This window comes from Eptatretus burgeri, chromosome 1 (assembly GCF_056783735.1).
Source record: "Eptatretus burgeri isolate ZD-2024b chromosome 1, Ebu_testis_v1, whole genome shotgun sequence".
Lineage (NCBI taxonomy): Eukaryota > Metazoa > Chordata > Myxini > Myxiniformes > Myxinidae > Eptatretus > Eptatretus burgeri.
The window spans coordinates 42,180,095-42,189,021 of record NC_140961.1 but is presented as its reverse complement, the minus strand read 5'-3'; the positions used below and the strand labels follow the sequence as shown (position 1 = coordinate 42,189,021).

Sequence of the window (8,927 nt, the reverse complement as noted above, 5' to 3'; positions counted from 1 at the left end):
CTCTCTCTCTCTCTCTCTCTCTCTCTCTCTCTCTCTCTCTCTCTCTCTCTCTCTCTCTCTCTCTCTCTCTCTCTGCCTCCCTCTCTCTCTCTCTCTCTCTCTCTCTCTCTCTCTCTCTCTCTCTGCCTCTCTCTCTCTCTCTCTCTCTCTGCCTCTCTCTCTCTCTCTCTCTCTCTCTCTCTCTCTCTCTCTGCCTCTCTCTCTCTCTCTCTCTCTCTCTCTCTCTCTCTCTCTCTCTCTCTCTCTCTCTCTCTCTCTCTCTCTCTCTCTCTCTCTCTCTCTCTCTCTCTCTCTCTCTCTCTCTCTCTCTCTCTCTCTCTCTCTCTCTCTCTCTCTCTCTCTCTCTCTCTCTCTCTCTCTCTCTCTCTCTCTCTCTCTCTCTCTCTCTGCCTCTCTCTCTCTCTCTCTCTCTCTCTCTCTCTCTCTCTCTCTCTCTCTCTCTGCCTCTCTCTCTCTCTCTCTCTCTCTCTCTCTCTCTCTCTCTCTCTCTCTCTCTCTCTCTCTCTCTCTCTCTCTCTCTGCCTCTCTCTCTCTCTCTCTCTGCCTCTCTCTCTCTCTCTCTCTCTCTCTCTCTCTCTCTCTCTCTCTCTCTCTCTCTGCCTCTCTCTCTCTCTCTCTCTGCCTCTCTCTCTCTCTCTCTCTCTCTCTCTCTCTCTCTCTCTCTCTCTCTCTCTCTCTCTCTCTCTCTCTCTCTCTCTGCCTCCCTCTCTCTCTCTCTGCCTCTCTCTCTCTCTCTCTCTCTCTCTCTCTCTCTCTCTCTCTCTCTCTCTCTCTCTCTCTCTGCCTCTCTCTCTCTCTCTCTGCCTCTCTCTCTCTCTCTCTGCCTCTCTCTCTCTCTCTCTCTGCCTCTCTCTCTCTCTCTCTCTCTCTCTCTCTCTCTCTCTCTCTCTCTCTCTCTCTCTCTCTCTCTGCCTCTCTCTCTCTCTCTCTCTGCCTCTCTCTCTCTCTCTCTCTCTCTCTCTCTCTCTCTCTCTCTCTCTCTCTCTCTCTGCCTCTCTCTCTCTCTCTCTCTCTCTCTCTCTCTCTCTCTCTCTCTCTCTCTCTCTCTCTCTCTCTCTCTCTCTCTCTCTCTCTCTCTCTCTCTCTCTCTCTCTCTCTCTGCCTCTCTCTCTCTCTCTGCCTCTCTCTCTCTCTCTCTCTCTCTCTCTCTCTCTCTCTCTCTCTGCCTCTCTCTCTCTCTCTCTCTCTCTCTCTCTCTCTCTCTCTCTCTGCCTCTCTCTCTCTCTCTCTCTCTCTCTCTCTCTCTCTCTCTCTCTCTCTCTCTCTCTCTCTCTCTCTCTCTCTCTCTCTCTCTCTCTCTCTCTCTCTCTGCCTCTCTCTCTCTCTCTCTGCCTCTCTCTCTCTCTCTCTCTCTCTCTCTCTCTCTCTGCCTCTCTCTCTCTCTCTCTCTCTCTCTCTCTCTCTCTCTCTCTCTCTCTCTCTCTCTCTCTCTCTCTCTCTCTCTCTCTCTCTCTCTCTCTCTGCCTCTCTCTCTCTCTCTCTCTCTCTCTCTCTCTGCCTCTCTCTCTCTCTCTCTGCCTCTCTCTCTCTCTCTCTCTCTCTGCCTCTCTCTCTCTCTCTCTCTCTCTCTCTCTCTCTCTCTCTCTCTCTGCCTCTCTCTCTCTCTCTCTCTCTCTCTCTCTCTCTCTCTCTCTCTCTCTCTCTCTCTCTCTCTCTCTCTCTCTCTCTCTCTCTCTCTCTCTCTCTCTCTCTCTCTCTCTCTCTCTCTCTCTGCCTCTCTCTCTCTCTCTCTCTCTCTCTCTCTCTCTGCCTCTCTCTCTCTCTCTCTCTCTCTCTCTCTCTCTCTCTCTCTCTCTCTCTCTCTCTCTCTCTCTCTCTCTCTCTCTCTCTCTCTCTCTCTCTCTCTCTCTCTCTCTCTCTCTCTGCCTCTCTCTCTCTCTCTCTCTCTCTCTCTCTCTCTCTCTCTCTCTCTCTCTCTCTCTCTCTCTCTCTCTCTCTCTCTCTCTCTCTCTCTCTCTCTCTCTCTCTCTCTCTCTCTCTCTCTCTCTCTCTCTCTCTCTCTCTCTCTCTCTCTCTCTCTCTCTCTGCCTCTCTCTCTCTCTCTCTCTCTCTCTCTGCCTCTCTCTCTCTCTCTCTCTCTCTCTCTCTCTCTCTCTGCCTCCCTCTCTCTCTCTCTCTCTCTCTGCCTCTCTCTCTCTCTCTCTCTCTCTCTCTCTCTCTCTCTGCCTCTCTCTCTCTCTGCCTCCCTCTCTCTCTCTCTCTGCCTCTCTCTCTCTCTCTCACTCTCTCTCTCTCTCTCTGCCTCTCTCTCTCTCTCTCTCTCTGCCTCTCTCTCTCTCTCTCTCTCTGCTCTCTCTCTCTCTCTCTGCCTCTCTCTCTCTCTCTCTCTCTCTCTGCCTCTCTCTCTCTCTCTCCCTCTCTCTCTCTCTCTCTGTCTCTCTCTCTCTCTCTCTCTCTCTCTCTCTCTGCCTCTCTCTCTCTCTCTCTCTCGCTCTCTCTCCCTCTCTCTCTCTCTCCCTCTCTCCCCCTCTCTCTCCTTTGCTTCTCTCTCCTTTGCCTCTCCCCCCCTCACCCCAGGTATCTGCAGGATTCATGCAGTTCACCAGCAACCTCCTTCGAGTGAAACTGCCAAAATCTAGCACCACGACTCACCTCTACTCATTTGTTCCTCTCTTTTCCTTCCCTGCCTGTGGATCTGTCTTCCACACTCTTATAATCTCATTTTCTTCTCCAGGTCTTCAAGACAGCTGTTCACCAGCATCTCAAATCATCCCCCATGCAAAACCATGATCTTTCCTCCACCCGTTAAATCCGCCCCCCCTATTTTTTCTTCTGTATCCATCTTTTCCACCCCTTGTGTTCTCCCCTATCCCTCCTCATTATTTGCATCCCTTGTTTATCCGTCTCCATCTATTTTCTCCTTCGGCCCTGCTGTTGGCATCTTCCCCTTCTCCTTCTGTTGTTCCTTTTGTTACGTTGCGTCCTGATTTGTTCTGTGTTCTTGCTCTTTCGCATTCCAGATTATGTGCATACACACAAAAAACATGATCTTTGAACCGTTTTCACCAATTGAATCCGTTCATGTTCATATTTGTATTTGCAGTTCATACTTGTGCCAAATTTGGTTGTAATCCTTCAGTGATTCACAAGTTATTGCGATAACAAAATTATGCTTTTCAATTCAAGGGAGCATGCCCCCTTGACCTTTCATATTTTGAACCCAATATGTAATCAGACCTCCTTCTTATCATTGTCCATACTTGTGCCAAGTTTGGTCAAAATACCCTCAGCAGTTCACAAGTTATCACAGCTACGATAATCTGCTACGCACACACAGTACAGGTTCTCATGCACGCACACAACTCAAAAACAATGCGTCCAGTGCTTATGACTATGGAGGCATAAACAAGATGATTTGTTGTGTGAGATGCATCAACCCTAAAACTACATAATCATGTTGTTGATCTTTCCAGAGTGAAGAATAATGGAGATGAAGACTTTAGTGCTTTGCACGGTTCTACTGTTCAACTGCTTTCTCAGCAGCAAGGCAAAAGCCCTCGGTATTTGTACACCTACGATTGCATCATCCTTTGCTGTTGAAAACTCACTATTGTACAGTTTCGATCCTTACCTGTGCCTCCTTTTTTAATCGATCTGATTAGCCAGGGGTACATCTATATAGTATGAGCAGAGCTGACTCGTCGCTTCTCTGATGGACCAATTAGTCGTCCTGTTTGCCAAATTTACCCTTGCAGAGTGTTTTAACCCCTCCCCAACCCCTGGCCATCCTCACATCCCCCCCCCCCCATTTGTCCCACCATTCACCCTGATGTCCCTTCCTGCTAGAAATGCCTCACACATGATGACGCGATTGGACAGGCACCCCCCCCCCCAAATTAGGGGGTCCCATATATATATATATATATATATATATATATATATATATATATATATATATATATATATATATATATATATATATATATATATATATATATATATATATATATATATATATATATATATATATATATATATGTATATATATGTATATATATATATATATATGTATATATATATATATATATTCAGCGGGGTATGCTTACAAATTGTAAGCAATAACAAACTGTGCCTCCCTATTGTCTTGGGTCACTTACCTGTATGTTTGTTGTTTTTTTTCATTTTCTTTTTGTCATTTATGGACACTTTCCAATGGTTCTGTGATTAATTTTTTTTTCCTGGTGTATCGGCGTTGATGTCCATTGACATGCAAAATTACCTTGCTTCCCCCATTGTCTCTGGTCGCTCACCTGCATTTATTTTCATTTATTTATTTTCATTTCTTTATATTTTCATTTACGGATGATTTCTGACAGTTCTGTGATTTTTCCTGGTGTATTGGCTTCAATGTCCGTAGGCACACGGAATTTCAGCTTTCCATATCACCTGGAAGGTACCGCACTTTAATATCAGTCAGTGAGTCAGTGGTTAGAATGAGATATATATATATATATATATATATATATATATATATATATATATATATATATATATATATATATATATATATATATATATATATATATATATATATATATCTTCTACTGTCGGCTGCTCCCGTTAGGGGTCCATCTCCATTTCGCTCTATATGATCATCCATCTCCATTTCGCTCTATCCTCCACATCTTCCATTGACACTCCAACCACCAGCATGTCCGCCCTCACCACATCCATGAACCTCTTCTTTGGCCTTCCTCTTCTCCTCCTACGTGGCGGCGCCATCCTCAGCATCCTTCTCCCGATATACTCCGCTTCCCTCCTGTGCACATGTCCAAACCATCTCAATCTCGCCTCTCTCACTTTGTCTCCAAACCGTCCTACCTGCGCAGTCCCTCATATATATATATACTCATTCCTTATCCTGTCCATCCTCGTCACTCCCAACGAGAATCGCAGCATCTTTAACTCTGCCACCTCCAGCTCCACTTCCTGTCTTTTTGTTAGTGCCACCGCCTCCAAACCATACAACATAGCTGGTCTCACTACTGTCTTATATACTTTCCCCTTCACTCTTGCAGCTACCCTTCTATCACAAATCACTCCTGCAACTCTTCTCCACCCACTCCATCCTGCCTGCACTCTCTTTTTCTCGTCTCTCCCACACTCTCCGTTACTTTGGACAGTTGATCCCAAGTATTTAAACCCATCCACCTTGCCCACCTCAACTCCTTGCAACCGCACCATACCACCACCCTCCCTCTCATTTACGCACATGTACTCCGTCTTACTCCGACTGACTATCATTCCCCTTCTCTCCAGTGCGTACCTCCACCTCTCGAGGCTCGCCTCAGCCTGCTCCCTACTCTCCCTACAGATGATGATGTCATCCGCGAACATCATAGTCCATGGAGACTCCAGTCTGATCTCGTCCGTCAACCTGTCCATCACCATTGCAAACAGGAAAGGGCTCAGAGTCGATCCTTGGTGCAATCCCACCTCCACCTTAAACCGGTCCGTCATTCCGACCGCACACCTCACCGCTGTCACACTGTCCTCATACATATCCTGCACCACCCTCACATACTTCTCCACCACTCCCGACTTCCTCATACAATGCCACAACTCCTCTCTTGGCACCCTATCATAAGCTTTCTCTAAATCCACAAACACACAATGTAACTCTTTCTGGCCTTCCCTATACTTCTCCATCAACATTCTCAAAGCAAACATCGCATCAGTGGTACTCTTTCCTGGCATAAACCCATATTGCTGCTCACAAATCGTCACCTCTCTTCTCAACCGAGCTTCCACTTCTCTTTCCCACAACTTCATGGTGTGGCTTAACAACTTTATCCCTTTGTAATTTCCACAGCTCTGCACATCACCCTTATTCTTGAAAATCGGAACCAGTACACTTAATCTCCACTCCTCCGGCATCCTCTCACTTTCCAAGACTTGATTAAACAATCTGGTTAACAACCCCACTGTCATCTCTCCTAAGCACTTCCATGCCTGCAGTGGTATACCATCTGGGCCAACCGCCTTTCCACTCTTCATCCTCTTCATAGCAGTCCTCACTTCATCCTTACTGATCCACCCCACTTCCTGATTCACTATCTCCACCTCTTCCAACCTTCTCTCTCTCATTTTCTTTATTCATCAGCTCCTCAAAGTTCTCCATCCACCTTCTCAACACACTCTCCTCGCTCGTCAGCACATTTCCATTTGCGTCCTTTATCACTCTAACCTGCAGCACATCCTTCCCAGCTCGGTCCCTCTGTCTTGCCAATCGGTATAAATCCTTTTCCCCTTCTTTTGTATCCAACTTCTCATACAGCTCGTCATATGCCTTTTCCTTGGCCTTTGCCACCTCTCTTGTTGCCTTGCGCCGCCACTCCTTGTACACCTGCCTACTTTCTTCATCTCTCTGACTATCCCACTTCTTTTTTGCCAACCCCTTCTTCCTTATACTTTCCTGTACTTCCTCGTTCCACCACCAAGTCTCCTTATCTTCCTTCTTCTGTCCAGATGTCACACCAAGTACCTCCCTTGCTATCTTCCTCACCACTTCTGCTGTCGTTGCCCAATCATCCCACCCCTCTTTACCACCATCCAACACCTGTTTCACCTCCTGCCTAAATTCCATGCAACATCTTCCTCCTTCAGCTTCCACCATCTGGTCCTTGGTTCAGCCCTCACTCTCTTCCTCAACCTCACCTCCAAAATCATCCTACAGACCACCCATCGATGCTGTCGAGCTACACTCTCCCCTGCCACCACCTTACAGTCTCTAATCTCTTTCAGGTTGCATCTCCTGCTTAAGACCTCATCCACCTGTGTGCACTTTCCTCCACTCTTGTACGTCACCCTGTGTTCCTCCTTCTTCTTGAAATACGTATTTACCACTGCCATTTCCAATCTTTTTGCAAAATCTACCACCATCTGCCCTTCCACATTCCTCTCGTTGAGACCGTACCTACCCATCACCTCCTCATCCTCTTTATTCCCTTCCCCAACATGCCCATTGAAACCTGCTCCAATCACCACTCTTTCATCCTTGGATACACTCTCCACCACTTCATCTAACTCACTCCAGAAATCTTCTTTATACTCCATCTCACACCCCATATGTGGGGCATATGCACTGATGACATTCATCATCACTCCTTCAATTTCCAACTTCACACTCATCACTCGGTCAGACACTCTCCTCACCTCCAATACCCTCTTGACATAATCTTCCTTCAGGATTACCCCGACACCATTTCTCCTCCCCTCCACACCATGGTAGAACAGTTTGAAACCACCTCCAATGCTCCTAGCCTTACTCCCCATCCACTTGGTCTCTTGTACACACAGTATGTCCACCTTTCTTCTCTCCATCATATCAGCCAACTCTCGCCCTTTGCCAGTCATCGTCCCAACATTCAGAGTTCCAACTCTCACCTGCACACTTCTACCCTTCCCCCTCTCCCACTGCCTCTGGATCCGCCTTCCCCGTTTCCTTCTCCTCCTTCGCCCTTTTATACATATATATATATATATAAAATTTTAATACCTAATAAATAGATATAGCTACTTTTCAATGTTACAGCTTTATAATTTTGTTTGCTCTGCTTTTTTTCAGAAGAGGAAGCCCAAGACCAACGCAGGTTTTCGGCCATAAGAGGAAAGGAACCAGATGAAGCACTGATACACGACATTGAGAACGTTTTGAGGGGCACACGTAAAGAATGGAGTTCGTTTCATGAGGCAAACCCACCACATTCGAGAGATCAATATGATCAGGATGTTGAAAAGTATTATTACAAGAACGACAAAGACGACGAAGGAGTGCCACATCGAATCCCAAGCAAATACCTCATGGGATATGAGGAACGACAAAGGCCGAGCTTGCAGGAAAACCTCGACAATATACAACCAAACCCAAAAGAACGTAAATGGGGAGTTAAATGTGAATATCCAGTGAACGGAGTAGCGCGCAGAGAACAACGAGGTTGGGAACATGTCAATGAATGGTTAAATATTCCCTGTAAAAATCCAAATGAGAAACGAGAAGAATTGTTGTATGACCAGGATGAAAACGTGTCTGGCCCAAGCTATGGTGACAAGAACACAAACAGAGACAGCATTTATAAATGTAAGTCACAGATGACATTGTAGTCCATGAATACCTGTGCGGTTTCTGAACAGTGACCACAACTTTTCGTGATACAGGGGGAGTTTATGTGCATGAGGAGGCCACTCTGACTCATTTGCCTTCATGGCATCCCACTTTAATAGATTATAGAGCACTACCGGTACCCAAATATACAGCAAATACCACATGCCACAAAAGGGGCAGAATAACCTTTTTGTCAAGGGGGTGGGAGGAGGGGATGGTAGAGGTACAGGAGGAGGGTGGGGAGGGGAAGGAGGAGGTGGGAGAGAGTGGGGAGGGGATTGGGTAGGAGAGGGAGAGAAGGAGGGGAGAGGAGGTACGACAGGATATCCCGGCACTGTCAGGAAGAGAAAGAAGAGACGATCAACCCAAAAAGGAGGGGGCGCTGGCAGGGTATCTGTGAGTTGTGCATACTCTCCTCTGAACTATCTGGCCTGCGTTCAAATCTCGACCAAGCTGTAATCTGTCATTTTGCAGGCAGGGCGATTCATCAGTGTGCACCATCCCTCGGATGAACGTAAAGCCAGAGGACCCATCAATACGAGCATTGGTTGTGTGGGTGTGAGAACAGTAGGCGAGTTATCGCCAGTGAACTTCCTGGACAATTTCCAAATGCCTGCCCGAATGCACAGGAACATTGCATAGCTTGCCTCAGTAAGTGATGCAACTAGCGAGCTGAAGGAAGTCTGGAATCCAAATTCAATGTGCATTCGCTATAGCGAACAAGAACCCCATCAAAAGCAAAGAGGGAAGGGCCAGCGTCATGAGCAGGAAAAATAATGATGCCTGGGTACAGAACCTGCAAAGGTGAGGATTCAAAAGGTAG

The 8,927-nt window shown here is 46.7% G+C and overlaps 1 protein-coding gene across 1 annotated transcript in view; it reads left to right on the top strand.

Annotated features, from left to right (window-relative positions):
* LOC147034341 (uncharacterized) overlaps positions 1–8,927 on the top strand; it is a 36,597-nt gene that overhangs the window by 22,211 nt on the left and 5,459 nt on the right. Inside the window, exons 2-3 of the mRNA XM_085881085.1 lie at positions 3,414–3,500; positions 7,568–8,080. Of these exons, the coding sequence (XP_085737211.1) occupies positions 3,425–3,500; positions 7,568–8,080 (589 nt within the window). The 5' untranslated portion in view covers positions 3,414–3,424. The remainder of the gene's footprint in view (positions 1–3,413; positions 3,501–7,567; positions 8,081–8,927) is intronic.